General features: G+C 35.3%; 1 protein-coding gene across 20 annotated transcripts in view; it reads right to left on the reverse strand.

Annotated features, from left to right (window-relative positions):
* The window catches only part of Ppfia2 (PTPRF interacting protein alpha 2), a 441464-nt gene that overhangs the window by 67108 nt on the left and 354960 nt on the right, over positions 1-19396 (reverse strand). For all 20 annotated transcript variants that reach the window (XM_045152128.1, XM_004650146.2, XM_045152145.1 and 17 more), the window contains 6 exons: positions 17383-17518; positions 15816-16036; positions 14176-14413; positions 11051-11080; positions 4248-4378; positions 3067-3221 (listed from right to left, as the gene is read on the reverse strand). In XM_045152128.1, the coding sequence (XP_045008063.1) occupies positions 3067-3221; positions 4248-4378; positions 11051-11080; positions 14176-14413; positions 15816-16036; positions 17383-17518 (911 nt within the window). The remainder of the gene's footprint in view (positions 1-3066; positions 3222-4247; positions 4379-11050; positions 11081-14175; positions 14414-15815; positions 16037-17382; positions 17519-19396) is intronic.

Genomic DNA, 19396 nt, shown 5'->3' on the forward strand with positions numbered 1-19396 from the left:
TAGCTAGTTGTTCCACTTCACAGTTCCCCTTGTGAAATCTTTTCTAGGGGCATGACATTTGTCACCATTTGCAGGCTACTTCACTGATCTGTTTCTGAGTAAATTTGTTAAAGAAACAAAAGTGCTTAGTCTGACAACTTTTTTTTAAATCACAGCTTAATTATATTTATTAAAATAGGCTAATGTCTTTAGATGAAAGTAAATGTCACACTCATCAGCATTCCAACAACTTATACATGGTAATGTATGGAAGCATTCAAAGCCACTTTTCTGCTTGTCTTGACAAGACAGATATTACACAGGGATGTCTTTGATTGGCTAGAAATAGATTGCTGTTTTGGTTCATTTTAACTGTAGAGGCAGTATCTGTTAACTAATAATACATCTTTTTTTAATTTTTTTTAAAATTTTTTATTTATTTATTTGAGAACGACAGACACAGAGAGAAAGACAGGTAGAGGGAGAGAGAGAGAATGGGCGCGCCAGGGCTTCCAGCCTCTGCAAACGAACTCCAGACGCGTGCGCCCCCTTGTGCATCTGGCTAATGTGGGACCTGGGGAACCGAGCCTCGAACCGGGGTCCTTAGGCTTCACAGGCAAACGCTTAACCTCTAAGCCATCTCTCCAGCCCTAATAATACATCTTACAAACAAATGTTTGTCTATAGCATTAGCCATGCTTTAGCCAAGTTCTTGGATGGTAATTTCCACAAAACAGAAGCTCATTGCATTTTTGGGCTTTTCTGACTTTTCATTAGCACCTGTTTTGGGGGTGAACTATTTCTCTTCATGGGAATAGACTGAAGTGAAAAGGAAAGATTTGAATTATTTCACTTATTTGTATGTTTTCTTCTTATCAGGCAAGCCTTTATTTTATTCAAGCATAACAATATTTATAATTTTCTTCTTTGTCTCATGGATTTTTTTCCCCATTTCAGTTCATGTTGGCTTGTGGTATTCCCAAAACTATTATATCTATGCCACCTGCATAAATCTATCATGCTATTGTTTTAACATCTGTTTTGGTCAGACAACTCCCATTTCAGATATATAATTTCTTCATTAAATTCATATTATCATAAAATATGATTGTGAATATAAAACAACCCTCTCTAATTGCCTTTATGGTACCTAATTTTTTCTGTACCCTTATTAGTTAACAATGAAGTTGCTTCTAAAATTTTATAGGAATTTATGTGAAATTGAGCTACAGGTTATAAGTGACAGACAATAGATTAAAAACATTACCTGAGGGCTGGAGACATGGCTTAGTAGTTAAGCACTTGCCTGTGAACTCTAAGGACCCCAGTTCAAGGTTCAATTCCCCAGGACCCATGTTAGCCAGATGCACAAGGGGGCTCACGCATCTGGAGTTCATTTGCAGTGGCTGCAGGCCATGGCATGCCCATGCGCGCTCTCTCTCCCTCTCTCTCTCTCTCTCTAACTGCCTCTTTCTCTCTCTGTCTGTCACTCTCAAATAAATTTAAAAAGAAAGAAAATTACCTGAAGGAAACTCACTGTCTAAGTAAAGAGTTAGTAAAAGGATGAGGAAATATCTGGGGAAGATAGCAGAATCAAATAGTAACTTTGATGAAACATGATCATACTTAAATAAGGGAAACTGGGATATATTGTATTTAGATCTATACAAGCAGACTTGGGAAAAAGCCATAGTCATTGACCATGCTCAATCTACATGATTCAATTAGATTCTGTACTTGCATATTCAAAATCAAAATACACGTTAGACTCACTGAAATTCAATGAGATTAATAAATCTGCCTATGCACTTTATATTATCCTGATATAGAAAGATTAAATGAAGACACTGAGAAAGAGAAACTAAAACTAGATTCCTAAGTAAGCTAGAATGAACAATATTCTTCCAGGAGAATTTGAGTTGGCACATATATCTTCTTTTGCATTAGACTCACTTAAAAATTGATACTGAATGTTAAAATTAGATGGAAAGTTGTTCACTGACTCTTTGGTCTCAATCACTTCCACCTACTGTACTATGCTCATAATCTGCTGCCTTGAACCTGAGTCTGTAAAACCTTCTCTGAGAATATAGGAGGTGATCCTCTGATTAAGAACCTCTGATAAAAATCAATTGAATTTTCCAAGACATGTCAACACATGAAGCTTTCTATTAACACCAGACTTTTCTATTTTCAATACTGCAATTTAGGTAAACAAAAATATGCTACCAGAATTTTTTGTATAAAATAATTTAACTTGATTTTATTTAGCTTTATGCAATTATTTTTCTTTAATGCACTGTTTACTTTGTAATGAGGCTTTCTTGCTTTATTGGCTTTGCTAGGGACAGACTTTCTAAGTTCATCCTCCAAGTTAGGAATTATTAATACACTCATATCAGTTATCCCACCATTTTTGAAATTTATGTTGTTGTAACATTACTAATAACTACATGAGATGAATAATACCCATTCTCCAAATAAGTTCTCATGTGAATTGACAAAAATTATCCTTTTTAAATTATTTCTGATGGGATCAAAGAAAAATCTTCTTTGTTTATGTAGATTTTTCTTACACACTACATTTTATATAAATGTGTATATATTCATTGTTCTTTTTAGTAATTATTTTTATTTATTTGAGAGAGAATGGATGTTCTAGGGCCTCCACAGTGTGTGTGTGTCGGGGGGGTGTTCTTTAAGTGTCAGTATACTATATTACTTGCAACTGATTTACATTCTGGAAATTAGTAAGACACTGTTTACTCATCAATGAAATAGGAATGACAATGAAATAGAAATGATAGGATTAATACTTGCCTCAGAGGGTTAGTGTCTTCACCAGAATTAGCATTAAACAAATTTTATCTGTTGTTATCAAATAGAAATGAAATGAGTGGATATTTTGCAATCTTGTTTCACTACAGCTTTTATTTAGCATTATCAAGCTAAATTTGATTTACAAAGCTGACTAGAAAGCTCACCAGGCAGTAGAAAGAAGTTGAAAGAAGTGTAACAAAACAAAGAGCAGAATGTCACGGTGACAAATAGTGGATGCTGTGGAAAGTGAAATACAAACATACTTACGGAGCTGACCGAGACGAGCTTTTTCTTTTTTACCAAACAAACGTCCTATTGAGGACTTGATTCCTTTCTTCTTGGGGGCTTTGTGAAGAGAGTCTTGGCTGCTATTGGCACTGCCAAGCCCAAGGCTTTCAGGCTCAAGAGAGGCAGATAAACTACTGCAAAACACAAAAGAGGACAGACTGCTCATTTTGCTGCCAGATCCTCACAGTGCACACACAAAACTCGTCTCCATTATAAATGGACAAAAGGAGAAATGGGGGACGGGGTCGTAAGTTATTTTTTCCCTTCTCACCTTCCTTTTAAGTTACTGAAATGATGTTTCATCAGTCTCAGGACCCAGAGTCTCTAAATTTTTAATAGGAAACAAAACAAAACAAAACAAAAAAACACTACATTTTGTTTCACATGGAGTTTCCCTCTTATTATTTTTTTTAATGTTGTATTTATTTATTTATTTGCAAGGAATAGAGAGGAAAGATGAGAGAGAATATAGGAGAGAGAGAGAGAGGGGGGGGAGGGAGAGAGGGAGAGAATATGGGTGTATCAGTGCCTTCAGCTAATGGAAAGAACTACAGATTCATGCACCACTTTGTGCATCTGGCTTTAAGTGATTGGAGAATTGACCCAGGTCATTAAGCATTGTAGGCAAGCCCTTTAACCACTGAGCAATCTCTCCAGACTCTCCCACTTATTCTTGATGCAGTATCAAATGACTCAACCATCAGAGCCAGGTTAAACAACTGTTCATTATACTTCTATGATTGAGCATTTGACTCATTGTTTCTTTCTCAGAGTTTGTTTCTCTAATTTCATCTTAATGACCATGGTAATGAGCCAATTGCATAGTCAATGCACTTATCCTAACCAGTGATCACACTGAAGCTTCTTCTGGCCATCCTTTCACTATCTCACTGACTTACTTATTATTCTACAGCAATTTGAGTGAGATCTAGAAGAAAAAAAAAAACAATTAAAATGCAACTAATTACTTCACACATATACTTCTCTCTATTTATTTATTTACAAGCACACAGGGAAGGAGGAAGGGAAGGAGAAAGCAGAGAGAGAGTGAGTTAGTACCACCCAATATTCCCCTGTTGGAGCTGTCTGACAACTTTAGGTGAAGAGGAAGAATTCTGGAAGGAGAGCATTTACTGAGCAGTTTGAACAGAAAGGCTCACCTCCGGGCCTCATTGTGGTAGGAAGAAGGAAGAGTGTGGGTCATTCTGACTGCTCGTGGTGTGGGGGGAGGCGAAGTTTCACATTTAATTGTGGCTTTATCCTCCCGACCATCTTCTTCCACCACAGCAATCTAGATGCAAAAAGATTACACTCACATAAACTAATTCTAAATTTCAACTGAAATTAACACATGAGGAAACTTTAAGGCAAAGCAAATAGAAAAATTTTAACACAAAGGCACATGTCTTTACACATATAAATTCTTGTTATTAAAGAGTGTGATTTTCATAGCTATTTAAAAGTAAAGATATTACACTTAAAAATTCCTGAACCAATTTCACAAAATGATGGTTTAAAAATAATTGGTACTAGACAGTTCAGCTGGTAAGAGTGTTTTCCACCAAAGCATGAGGGCCTGAGGCTCATCTCTGGATCTCGAGCACTCATGGAAAAACCAGGTGTGTCCATGTATGTCTGTAACTACAGTCCCATGGGACTCGCATCAGCAACTGTGACAGAAATATAGCAGCTGCATATTCAGTGAGAGACACAGTCTCAAGAAAACAGCGTAAAATAGTTGCAAACAGGACACCCAAAGATCTACAGTGACCCTCACAAGCATGTGCATGGGACACATGCACCTGCACGCACATGTGCAAACTATACATATAAACACCATACATACACCATACCATATCTACCACACACTCATACATAAAAAAAATGGTTTATGTGTAATAAATACCATAGATAAGAAACCATTTTATCAAGTCTGCTATATACTTTCTTTTTGTCAGTATAGGGAATTGAACCCAGGGCTTCTCTATGCTAGGCAATTGCTCTGCCACTCAAGTACTCTGTGAGCCCTAAAATATGTACTCTTTATAAAAGACACTGAACACATGTCAGCCAATTTGCAGAAGAAAAATGAGTCATGTATTTTGAGGTTTCATCACAAAGACTTACTTAAAGTGAGGACTTTCGAAATGTAAAAAAAAAAAAAAAAAACTTGACAAATTATGATTTTCTCAGATAAAATTCTTTAAATTAGTCAATCTAATAGAACATACCTTGTGTTTAAAATATATACATCAGGCTATAAGAACCATCTTGCTCTTGAAGTGCCTTCATATAAAATTGTGTCGTTTGACCATGCAAAAAATTTGACCTTTTCCAAATTCATCTCTTAAAAATATCAAATAGAAACTGCTCCTCTGAATTACATGTAGAACTGGCACTTTAAAGGAATGAGGCTATTGCAGTATGATCAAAGTTCCCAATTTTTTTTTTTATAAAAAAAGGTGACAGGCTGTGGAATTAGTCAATAAAATGGAAGTGATAATTCTTACCTTAGTGCATTCATTTGAAGTGCAAAGGAAGTAACTCACAGGTATAACTTTAACCGACTGTTCATGATGTTTGGTATTTTATTTGTAATTCTTCCTCACAAACCCTTTCTGAAGAGTTCTCCTTTGGATTCTGGGAGGCCCTAATTACGTACATGTCTTCCATCATACCTTTCAAATTTTTTTTTTTTTACACACACTAAACTTAAGAGGTGTCTTTCTAAAATTCTCAGATTTCTTTATAATAATTTTAAGCTGGTGAAGTCAAATTTGATGGATGATATTAAATATGGTGAATTTGATTTCTTAGAGCCAAGTAGTAGTGTAAAGAAGATACTATAGTCGTGTATCATTTATATATATATATATATATATATATATAAATATATATATTTGTCTAATAAAGGACAAACCTCAAAATACACAACATACATACATACATATATATATATATATATATGTATATATATATATATATATATATATATATATATATATGTCATAACTCAGAAACAAAGAAAATTTTATCTATCTTAGCCATTTTATCATAATATGAGGCCCTTTGATTAAATATGCATTAATAATAACAATATATAATAATTGTTTTGTGCTTTCATAAATGTTTAGCATAGACTACAGCAACTTGAAGATGCTAAAGAATGGACTTAGGTGCTGAATAGCAGGTTGTGACTCTGAAATCTCTTCCTTCTGTGGTGATTTGGATGTAAAATGTCTACAATAGCCTCAGGTGCTTGTGGTTATATTTCATACTTAGTCCCCAGCTGGTCGAGGCTTTAGGATTTGGATGCTTGCTGGAAGAGGTGTGATTCTTGGGGTGGACCTCACAGTTGAGTAGTTTAGTCTACTAGGTGTTCTACGCCAACTCACCCTTTCTTCTCTCTTTTTTCATCCCCTAATTCTTTCCTGTGACATTGTGAGCCTTTTCCAGTGCTTATCAAAACTCTAAGCTTCAAATAAACCATTTTCTCCCATACACTGATAATGGTGAGTTGATTTGTCCCAACAATGAGATGTGCACTGCTACACCTTCTCATATCTAGTTACTTCAAATTTTACTGTTTTAAAACCCTGGTAACTCAGTATCTTAAACAATCACTCAACCATTGGGATCTCATGAAGCTGAAAAGTTTCTTCACAGACAAACATACAGTAAGCAGAGCCAATAGATTACCCACAGAATGGGAGATAATGTTTGCTGGATATCTGGATATTCAACTGACTGAGGCCTAATTTCTATAATCTACAAAGAACTCAAAAACCTAAACAATAAAAAGTCAAACAACCCACTCACAAAATGGGGCAAAGAACTGGACATGCAGTTCTCATAGGAAGAAATACAAATGGTATACACATACTTGAAAAAATGTTCCCCTTCCCTAATCATCTGGGAAATGCAAATTAAAACAACTTTGAGATTCCACCCAAGAAAGGATAGCAAACATTAAAAAATCACATGAAAACAAATGTTGGTTAGGATGTGGAGAAATAGGAACCCTTATCCACTGTTGGTGTGAAGGTAAGATGGTACAACCACTTTGGAAAACAAGATGGAGACTCCTAAAATGGTTGACTATAGAGTTACCAACAGACCCAGTTATTACCTTACTGCACATTTATCCTAACAGCTCCATGCCTCCATTCAGAGAAATTTGCTCAACCATGTTTTTAGGTGCTCAATAGCTAAGAGCTGGAATCAATGCAAATGTCCTTTATTAGACAAATAGATAACCAAGATGTGGTATATATACAAAATGGAATTCTACATAGCAGTAGGAAAACTGACACAATGAAATTTGAAGAAAAATGGTCAAACCTGAAACAGATCATTCTCAGTGAACTCACCAATGATGGAAAGATAATCATTGTATAGTCTCACTCATCTGTGGATCCTAACCTGAATCAATGTGAGATGCTGATATGCCTAGGAAGCATCTTTAGGACTGGACAATAGAGAAGGTTGGGCAGGAGGGGAGAGTAAGGGTGGCAGTGGGGGACACAAAACTGACCCAAATGGCAATGGTACTATAAAACTCTACATACTAAAAGACAGACTAAATGGTTGTACCTTCATCAGTTTCTTAGAAGGAACATCTGGATCACAAGGCCCTGGAGAGGGTATGATGAAGACTAACCTTAATCTACTCGAATTTCTCTTTCTCTCTCTCTCTCTCTCTCTCTCTCTCTCTCTCTCTCTCTCTCTCTCTCTCTCATCTCTCTTCTAACTATTTTTTATTACCTATCTTTTTCTTCCTTCTTTTCTTTGGTGCTGGCCTGTAACTCTCGGTACCAGCATGGGGCTAACATATAAATGAGCTGTTGATCAGAGAGACCTACAATGTTTCCCAAAAAAAGACAGATTTCTTTCAGAGTACTTGATGACCCATCAAGGTTAGTGGTAAGACTCTACTGCTGAAGACACCATATGCTGTTGGTATGGAACATGGAGTGATTTGGTTGGAATCTGATAAGAGAGTAAGTTCCCAGCAGTTAGCTCATCTAATACCAGAAGGTGCTACATGAGTGACTGGGGGAATTGACCAACATCTGTCTAAGCAACTTATGGTTTAAGCTACTCAATAGCGAATAACCTGACATGATGCTCATGATGCTCACACAAGTGTTACTGTGGCTCACAGCCATGGTGGGAAACCAGCTGCTCTTGATTTGGATAACTGAGCTGTTCAGTGGGACAGAACCCATAGGTGGAGCTGGGAATCAAGTCAGAACCATATCCAAAACCAAGCCTGCTCTACATTCTCAATCTCCCACCAATCTTGGGCAACAGCTCATTGTTGTTAAATTCTCTCTAAAATAATAATAGTTATCCTATATATCTTGTGCTAACTTCACTCTCCATTGGAGAATTCGCTTCTCTTTTTCAGATGTATGTGGTTTCTAAGGACAGAAACATCTCATCACACCTCACCAGGGCCCCAGCTGAAAGAGTAATTAGGGAAATGAGCAAAAGTTATGCTTTCTTGATGAACCTGGTACCAGCACAAGGGGAAGGGGATAGACACAGAAAATACTCCACTCCTACCAAATCAGATATCCAGAGACACAGAGGCTCTGAAGACCTCATCACTGAAGCAGACCTAAAATGAATCCAACATGGCTCAGAGAAATTTGTTGAAGAGAGTGGGAAAAGAATTTTAGAGCCATATGTTGGGTCATTATGCACAGAGACATTGTCTCTTACCCATAACTGATGGCTCACCCCACAATGCACAACCCATATTCCCCAACAACTAGAGTCCCTGCAGTTTCGGGAGGACAGAGAGGAGGCTAATGATGGTAACAACATGATTGTATACACACTGTGTACATAACTAATAATTTTTTAAAAGGCAAAAAAGATGGAGAGATAAATATTTTTAAAAATCTGCTGTTCTCAGTTATCTAGTTAGATGCCATTTTATGACTAAAATGGGGGGGTCCATTTTCTTTCTTATATATTCTCCTGATTTTATTCCAAAATTAAGAAAGGACAGTTGATGTCTTGGCTGTACCTAAATGTTCTTACATTATGAAACTGCTCCTCTCAGGGCTAATTCGTGTCTACAGATGGCAGAAGTGTTTCATATGCAAACCCATCAATTCAGAGCCCATGCTGGGAATGTTGTCTAAAGCTGAGGTCTACAACCTAGTAGGTAATTAATGTTCTTTTGAACCAAGTGTCTCAGACTAAGCATTTGATAACCAAGAGGAGCTAAAATTAATCCATCAATCATAAACTTAGTTACACTTTCCATTCTAGAAGAGAACCTCATAAAGGTTTCTGTCCATATTTTCCCCTCACTCCTGTCTCTCAGCTGTTCCTGGTACTTTCTTGGGGAATGGAATAACCACCTGGAAAGTGTAAGAGTTCAAAGGAATTGTCTCTTCCTCCCCTTTCTCATCCCTCCCTGCACCCATCAGCCATGCTGCGACAGAATTACCTACTGTTATGGGGATTGGGTACACCCAGGATAAGAGAAATGACACTTCTCTCCAGTTCTCACCTCACTCATATCAATCAAGTCACTGTAAGGCCTCTCCTTCACAGTGCAGTTACTCTCCTCTTCTCCCATCCTCCCCCTTAACCTTTACTCTCCCACACTCCCTTTACTTGGGATTTCTATTCTCTTCTTTCTCTGTCTTTCACTCAGCCCCTATATTTCTCCTTCCCTCCCTGCTTCTCTTCTCTTCTCTTCTCTTCTCTTCTCTTCTCTTCTCTTCTCTTCTCTTCTCTTCTCTTCTCTTCTCTTCTCTTCTCTTCTCTTCTCTTCTCTTCTCTTCTCCTCTCCTCTCCTCTCCTCTCCTCTCCTCTCCTCTCCTCTCCTCTCCTCTCCTCTCCTCTCCTCTCCTCTCCTCTCCTCTCCTCTCCTCTCCTCTCCTCTCCTCTCCTCTCCTCTCCTCTCCTCTCCTCTCCTCTCCTCTCCTCTCCTCTCCTCTCCTCTCCTTTCCTCTCCTCTTTTCCTCTTCTCTTGTCTTCTTTCCTCTCCTCTCCTCCTCCTTCCCATTTTCCCTTCAAATATTTCCAACCTCTGTTTTCTCCTGGCATTAAATAAGTTTTGCACTGGAAAGGCAGTTTGACAATTTGTCTTCAGGCTCCTATTTCTCAAACTCCAAACCTTGGAACTTTGATTTATTCTTTAATATGTGTCTCCAAATCTGTTGGTTTCACCATCCGTGGATAATGACCAGAGCATTTCAAAACAATCAGCCTCAACCTACTATTCACATTAAGACAAATAATTCTACCATAGTTTTTATTTAAATTTATATTTATTAATGAGAGAAAGAGAGAGAGAGAATGGGCATGCAATGGCCTCCAGCCACTAAAAATGGACTCCAGAAGCATGCATCCTCTTCATGGCTTTCGTAGTCCTGGGGAATCAAACCTGGGTCCTTTGGTTTTACAGACAAGTGCCTTAACTGCTAAGCTAACCCTCTGCTCCACGAATGGTTTATATACTTGGAAAAATCAGGACACTTAGTTCTTATAATCTAAACATTGATTACTGCAGAAAGTATAATCAATTTTAGTTTTAAAATATTTTCCATTATCATATTAAACACTTCCATAACACTTGAGTATTTTATTATCTATTTTTAAAAATATTTTATTTATTTATTTGACAGAGAAACAGGGAGAGCAAGAGAGCAAGAGAGAGAGAGAGAGAGAGAGAGAGAGAGAGAGAGAGAGAGAGCGCACCAGGGCCTCTAGGCACTGCAAATGAACTCCAGACTCATGTGTCCCCTAGTGCATCTGGCTAATGTGGGTCCTGGAGAATCGAACCTATGTCCTTTGGCTTTGCAGGCAAGTGCCTTAACAGATAAGGCACTCCCCAGCCATTATTGTCTATTTTATGACAACCAAGTATCTTAGAAAATATTTTAAAGCTTTCATAATACAAGGGGTAGTCAAGGAGCAATTATGTAAAAGTTATTACCTTTCTCCGATGTTTTCTTAGATCACTTGGCTGTAACAAAAGCAACATAAAATAGAACTAATTAATAATTATAGTCTGACCATGTTGCATGGTTAAATAACATCTATAATTTATATAGATAATTTGTCTAATATTTTTGTACATTACATATTTTCCAAATGTCTTTTGTTTATAAAAGCATGACTCCTGGTAATCTTAGAGAGGGAACTTGCACAAGACATGGTACAGATGTGGTGAGACTCCATCATGGGGCAATGCTTATGAGACAGGGACTGGGAGGAGTGCAAAGCACACAGTCTAGTCAGGAAAGTGAGCTACCAGAAACATTATGGACTATCTTCTCAAGAAAGTATATATGGGAATAAAAATTCATTGCACCTACACAGAGCTTCCCATATTTGTACTACCTACGAAGAGATTTTTGTATGCTCAGGGCAAAAATGATATTCTCAATGAACTAGCCTTTCCCCAACATACATACATGATAAAAGCTCTGTTTTCAGCACAAAATCTGTCTAGGATGCTATTTGCTTTTCTGTGCTCTTTTACATAAGCAATTATCACTTTTCATTTCAAAATGAATTTTATTCAGTTATTGTATTTGTTAATTTTGTTAGGTAAGTAAAATAATGTTCATTAAACAATTATTGAATTATGCTTTATATTCCTGTTGTTAGTAAATGTGTTGATTTTTCCCAGTTCAATAACCTTACTAGATACTGCTATCATTTTTGATTATTATTCTTTTTTGAAGTAAAATTGAAAAGTAGATACATGCTTTGGCAGCATTTCATGTGTTCACAGTGGAAATAATGCAGTGCCTTCTTAATCTTTAATTTTCTGTCCTCCAAATTTCAAACTTTCCTCTGAACATTTAAATAGGAATTATATCTGCAAAGTTAACATATTTTTCTTCACTGTATTATACAAGTATAAAAAGAAGCCACCATTATGGAAATTTTATTGTGGTGATAGACTTTGTTTGGGTAGTTAACAGTTCATGAACTACATTGATAACTGTTCTGGCTTAGACAAGTAGATGGCTCTTTAGCCTTCAAGAATTGCCTTATGCACACAAAGTCACATTTATATAACTACAAATATATTATTTTGTTATAAAACTATGATGCAGTAAGAGGTTATGATTCTAATAATAAAGATAATGTTTGCAAAAATTGTCATAAAATATAAGAAAATATTTGTACAAAATCAGTAGCATATATCTAGCTGGATTGTGTCCCTTGAATAAATATTCTGTTTTTTTCACATTTGTCTGACTCAAAGCATCCTATCTTTCCCCTCTTACATTATGTGATTACTTTAAAATGGCAGCAATTATGATTAAACTATTCTGAACTATTTGTATAGGTAAAATTCTATGTTTTTGTAATGAGGATTAGAACTTTATTATTTATACAATAAGATTCCAGTTAAAATTGGAAGAGACTAATTAAAATACAAATATTCAGAGGAAGGGGATAATACAATGGATAAAAGCGAATGATACTACAGACTCGGAGTATGTGGTATGGATATTCCGAAGGCTCGGATGCTATTATCATACAGCAGTGCCCACAAGTACAAGTGCACTTACCCACAGACACACACCTGCAACTAGAAGTTTAATTCACTGTCTAAATACTATCACTAAGTTGCTTGAATTGATAGGATATGGTTAATAATCGAAAAAAAGCACTTTATTCAAATTAATTTATATAAATCCACGTGTACATGGGTATGCATATGTTACATATGTAAATATATGTATATATGTGCATATACATGTATAATTTCTTATGCTAGGGGAAACAGTCATATAATTAAATTTTTAATTTTATACTCTATCATTTTTGTTTTCTTGTTTTTCCTAGGTAGGGTCTCATTCTAGCTCAGTCTGAACTGGAATTCACTATGTAGTCTCAGGGTGGCCTTGAACTCAAGGTGATCCTCCTACTTTTGCCTCCCAAATGCTGGGATTAAAGGCATGTGCCACCACACCTGACTTTATCATTTTTAGCTCCATTTCTTTGCCACTTTTAACATGGGCAGTTTATTCATACACGCAAAGCCTATGACTTCTGTTCTTTAATGAGACAAAGCCCTACTTCTTCCTCTTGTCCTAAGAATTAAATGACTATATGTTGTCGTGAACAGGATTCATTCCAAATTCTCTCTTTCTTTCTTTCTTTCTTTCTTTCTTTCTTTCTTTCTTTCTTTCTTTCTTTCTTTCTATCTATCTATCTATCTATCTATCTATCTATCTATCTATCTATCTATCTATCATCTACCTATTCTATCTATCTATCTATCTATCTATCTATCTATCTATCTATCTATCTATGTATTTGGTTTTTTGAGGTAAGCTCTCACCTAGCCCAAGCTAACCTGGAATTGACTATGTATCTATGTATTCACAGGTTGGCCTTGAACTCACTGCAATCCTCCTATCTCTGCCTCCAAGTGGTGGGATTAAAGGCATGCACCACTGCGCCCGGCCCAAATAAATTTTTGAGATGCTTTCTTATATTACTTTTATCTTATTATACTTTGATTTTCTTTCAATTATTTTCAGGGTACTTCCTCATTTAGGCATCCATAGCTTAATCTCAAATATAGAGGTAAATTTAAAAGAATAAAGCAGACATGAAATTGTCATAAAATCTAAAACAATTATAATTAATACTATTGCTTTCATGGCACTGTTATGAAAATAATACATTGTAAACTAAAAAAAATCCTATCTTGGTACATTATAGTAAATAAGTCTTTATTTACTGTGTTTAACAAAGTAACCATGTAGCCTAGATTTATTTCATCAATATATTAGTGAAATGGTACTTTAATGTTTTAAGTCATTCAAATTTCTAACATGATATTTAGATCTCTGGCTGTCCATTGACTTGCTCTTCAACTTTGAGATCCTTACATCATGTTTGAAGGCTACTGTTTCCTCATTCTAAAATAGGATTAAGAATTGTCCCTGCCACAAAGGATTTTTGTGACAGACAAAAAAGAAACAAACAATTAAATGCAGAGAAAATCTTTAGACTGAAACAAACACCCCACAGAGTTAGCTAATGCATTAATAAGCTTAACCGGTCATTTCACTAGACACATCATCATACCAGGGTCATGACTCCCATCCTGTCCATTTCCCTGGCAGGGCTTCTTGGTGTGAGCTTTGGTGTTGAGTGTCCACTGGGGGGAGACGAACTGGCCAGCGATGAAGCTGTAACAGAGGCAGTGATGGAGGGACCTGGGTGGACCCTGGCCAGGTTTAGGCCTTCCAGGCTCACGCTAGCCACTCTGTTCTCAATTTCTTCAGCACGCAACTCTGTAGACTCTTTTTCTTCCTGAATTAGCCTGGAAAATATAGTTTATTTTGCCTCATTATATGTCACTGTATTGACAATTAGACTTCACATCATAAATCAGTTAAAGCTTTGACATGAATCTCATCGTACTTTTTTACTTAGAAAAGTTGTGTGAATCCTTAGCAAAAATTTGAGGATTTTTTTTTTTTTTTTTTTACTGAGTGGCCATGAACTACAATACAAATGGGGTCTAATAAGCATAAGATATTAACTAGTTGCCTGAAAAAGGCCAATACAAAAACTGGGTCTTATTTTGAAATGTGGTAGTGGTCAAATTGAAGAGCAAGTCTTAGGTAATAAAATATAGTTAATCATCCAAAAGCATTTAAATAACTTACATTTTGATGCAGTGTTTGTTAAAGGTATTTGGTACTTATTACTAAGGTAACCATTTTAGTTTATCCTATTTTCTCTAAAAAATATCTTTTCTACAAACTCTGTAGTTCTGCTAGAGAAGAGCACCCTATACTAATAATAGCATATACTGAGCAATGGACTTCATGTTGTTACCTCATCCCTATTCATAAGATGAAGTCTCAGTAAAGTTCTGACTTCTAAGTGCAAATGTGTTTGGAGAAGGAAAGTTTAGAAGGGAAGAGTAAATGAGGTATAAGAGTGAGGCCTTAATCTTTTTTAAACTACTATTTTTATTCTATCTCTATCTCTGTAAATACATCATTCTCATTCCTTCTGCCCCTCTAGAGACAGGAGGAAAGTCTTCATCAGAAATCAAACCCTGACAGAACCATGACTTTGATCTTTATTTTGCTTACTGCTTATGTTATGTAAGCCCAGGCAGACTGGTTTGTGCTGAACCAATACTCTATTGGTATTGAATGAAGCAAATGATAGTACTTTAAAAAGACATTTAACATTAATAAAAATCTGAGTAATTCGTAATCCTTATATACCCTGCAAGATAGATAAAAATAATATTGTTAACTTCCCTCTAAAGGCTAAATATATTTATGGGTGCTCAGTGTACACTAATTTGAGTAAACTGAGCACTTTTACTTCAGTACGAAATATACTTGAAGAGTATATCTCATTACTCCAAATAGTTTCCACTTTAATGATAAAAGTTAATTAAACATATTTTAAAATTCAATGGAAAAATGTTAAATAATTCTTTGGATTGTCATTTATATTATTGTTCTGTTTTTTTTCATGCATGTTCCAGACAAAAGTTGTCCTAGCTTTACATTGAAGGGTAAGAGATATTGTGGGGATCTTGCCAAAGTACATTCTGAAATAGTGCATGTAGGAATGAGGACTGAGTTTCTGATGGTCTTCCAAGTTCTTGGAAGATGCCATGCTTTCCAATCTGAGATTCACAGTTGATGTATTAAAGTTTTATGGTCTACTGACACCATCAGGACTAACTGATTCACCTTATTTCTTTGTTGATTGCATCCAGTTGCTCCTGAAGCATCATAGCTAGAGTCTGAGCATCAGAATGACCACTTGGAGAGAGAAGGTCCATTGAGCTAAAAATTGTTTCTCTGTCATCATCATCTATATCAGACATTTCGGTGTCACTTTCAAAATGGTGGCTGCTTAGGACACCAATTTGTTGGGTTCTATTCCATTCATGGTCCCCAAGTGATTTTACCTGAATAACAAATGAACCAAATAGAGCTTTGGAAAGATATATCATATTTAAAATAGCAATCTCAGAAAATAATGGCAGCAGCAGCAATGGCAAGAAAACATTTGTGAGTTTTACTGAGACCCAGGCAAATGCAGAACTAATTATTAATATTTTAATTTACTGGTTCTATAAAATAGTTGCTTGACATCTTATGAGATGGTGGTCTTTACTGACCATGTAAATCAGTATTTTTATGAGAACAGAGATGGTAATCTTCCATATGATTTATAGTTCAATCATATTTCCAGGTAATGTTTATTGTAAAGCTCTTCCTTATTTCTAAACACAACAATCTCTTCTTATAATCAAGCATTTGAATTTCTTATACTAATGAGATTATACATTTATCCTTTGAAAAGCTGAAGTCACAAATATTATCATGTGACATATTACTTTGACTCTTCAGAATTCACTTAAATAGGATTGAGCAAAGTGTTATTTTAAATGTTGCAAAAATATAATTTAATCTCTGTTGCTATGGTCACTAGAATAACTCATTGAATTATAACTACACAGTCTGTTTAAAATGGTTTATATTTTTTAAATTATATGCTGAGTCCTCTATGTGAAAGGTAGTCTAGAGTAACTAACATACCACTCTTTTTGCTAAGAGGGATATGAAGTTATAAGGGGATTGTTCTACTGTGGTGATCATTCAAAATAAATTATACATTTCCATGTGCATGATAGTGTGGGTTCAATTCCCCATTACCTAGGTTAAGCAAGATATGCAAACTGGTGCATGCAGTGGGAGTACATTTGCAGTTTCAAGAGGCAGTACAGTGGTGTATTATGTAAAGGTTTCTGTAAGTACTTTTGAGATTCTGTGTATATTTTCCTGAAAGTGTTTATAATACTGATCCTCATTAAAATATGTAATTAATTTAAGATAACGGTATGGATATCATTGCTTAAGATTCCAAGCAAATAAGAAGTCCATTGCTTGACAGTATAGTGCAATGGTTAAAGAGTGATGATTGGAACCACTAAACAATAGCTCAGGTTTGACCCTCTCAGTTTGCCAGTTGTCTATGTTGTATACTTCATGTTCCTGAACCTTAATCTCTTCATGTGTGAAATTATCATAAGAATATTAGTCAAAACATAGTGGCTTAAGTATTAATACATTGAAAATATTCAGCTTTCAGCACATTGTAATGGCTTTATGTTGATAATATAAAAACTGTCATTCACAGTGCTTGAACCTAATAAAAATGAATGCTAACATTCTGAATTCCCTCACTGTTAAAACTTTATCCTAAAATAGCACCACCTATTTAGATAAAATAATGAGTTGAAATAATCACCTTTGGCTCATCTCTTCTCACACCCATGCGGCCTCTTCTTGGTCTTCTTATTACTTTTGTTGTTCTGTAATCAGACTGGCTATCCACTAGGGATCCTACTGAATACCGCAACTCAGTAGAGGTATCAAGATGAGTTCTGGAAAGGAAGAAAAACACTCTCAAAAATTAGAACTGAAAGGATGGCTTAGCACTTAAGGTGCTTGTCTGCAAAGCTAAAGGACACAGGTTTGATTCCCCAGAACTCACAAAAGCCATTGGCACAAAGTGGTCCATGTGTCTGGAGTTCTTTTCCAGAGAGCTGAAGGCCCCTGGGGCATCATTCTCACTCTCTCTTCCTCATTCTCTCATTTTCTCTCTCGCTCTCTACCTCTTTTTCAAATAAATAATTTAAGTAAATAAACAAATAAATAAACATGAATAAATAAGTACTGCTTAACTGTAAATAAGGCATAATTCCTCAATGAAATAAATGTCAAGCAGAAAACTGGTAACTTGATATGCTCTTTGTATGCTCCTCCTAAATGCCTCAGTAGTTGCTGTTCAATTCTGTTTTGAAGGACACATACATATCCTCCTCTTTTCTGATTATTAATACAAGCACTTTGTTCACTAGCACTTTTAAATGTGGTCCTCCATTTAAATGTGTTCACATGGATTACTAATATAAGCTTAATTCGATTCTGGTCATTATATTAAGCTCAAATTTTTGTGTGTATTTTAGTATTGCCCATATATTACTGTCTTGCTTTTAAATAGTTCTCATTCCTATTACTGAAAAATGTACAAGTTTTTAGATCCAAGAATATTTTAAAATTTTAAAGTATTGGAGAAATTCATGAACACAACCTCTGTTTTCAGTGTTCCATTCTTAATTTTAGAGAAATGGCAAAATGATTGATTGATATATGGGAAACAATTTTATTTTTTTTAAACAAAATAGCCATGCTTTTTGCTTTAGATAACATATTGTTACAAGATGAAGAAAATTCTAGGTAAGCACACTTGATCAGACAATTTACTTAGAGATGAAATAGGTGGAAAATTAGAATTGGAAAGTATCCTCATACCAGCTTTCAATAAACATGGTAATAAAGCACACTGCAATCAAAATACAGAATCCATTTATCTGGACACATTATTTATAGATAGATTTACTGCAACTTCAGTTTATTGCTATGACAATGATGATGATAATAGCAGTGACTTCCTGCTGTCCTATAATTGAAATAACAGCTCCATCATCAATAGGAAGTCCATGAATGCTCAGTGCTTTGCTGGACTTATAGCTCCTGTGGAATGACTAGAGTCCCCCCCATGATTTTTTTTGAGAACCAAGAAAATATATTTTTAATATTTTTATAAAGATTCGGTCAGATATTTCTGCAACTATGGGCAGTAGTGACCTAACTTAAGGAAAACTGTTTGGCTAGATGATTAATTAAAGCAAACAAAATGAAGAATCACTCCTCAAGTTATTATTAATGTCATTATATTATATTAATTATTATTATATTAATAATATCATTTTTACAGCAGTGAACTTGAACTAAAGTAACATTATTATATAGTAGATTTGTCATATATTAAATTTAACTAAACTTGCCACATTAAAAATGATATAACTCAGTATGTATCAGATACTCAGTCTTAAGACAAAGATAAGATTTTAGCTAATATTTTGTACCCATATAAATGATTAGCACTTTACAAATATCTAGTAAGATAATGAAGGAATAGAATAAAAATCACAAATATATACCCCAGAAGAGACTAGATTTGTTTCACATGTGACATTTTTTGTCAATAGCACTTTTGGGATGAGTGTCTAACACTATAACATGGAATCCTAGAAAAAAATGCTTTCTTGTTTTGTTCTCTCAATTTTAGATTACTTATAAAAAAAAACATGGAGCAAAACATGGAACTAACACATTAACACTCATATAATTCTTCAAATTCCTTCCATATAAATTTTCAATCACTTAAACAACACAGGTAGATACTATGTGACCAA

The sequence above is a fragment of the Jaculus jaculus genome, chromosome 6 (genome assembly GCF_020740685.1).
Source record: "Jaculus jaculus isolate mJacJac1 chromosome 6, mJacJac1.mat.Y.cur, whole genome shotgun sequence".
NCBI lineage: Eukaryota > Metazoa > Chordata > Mammalia > Rodentia > Dipodidae > Jaculus > Jaculus jaculus.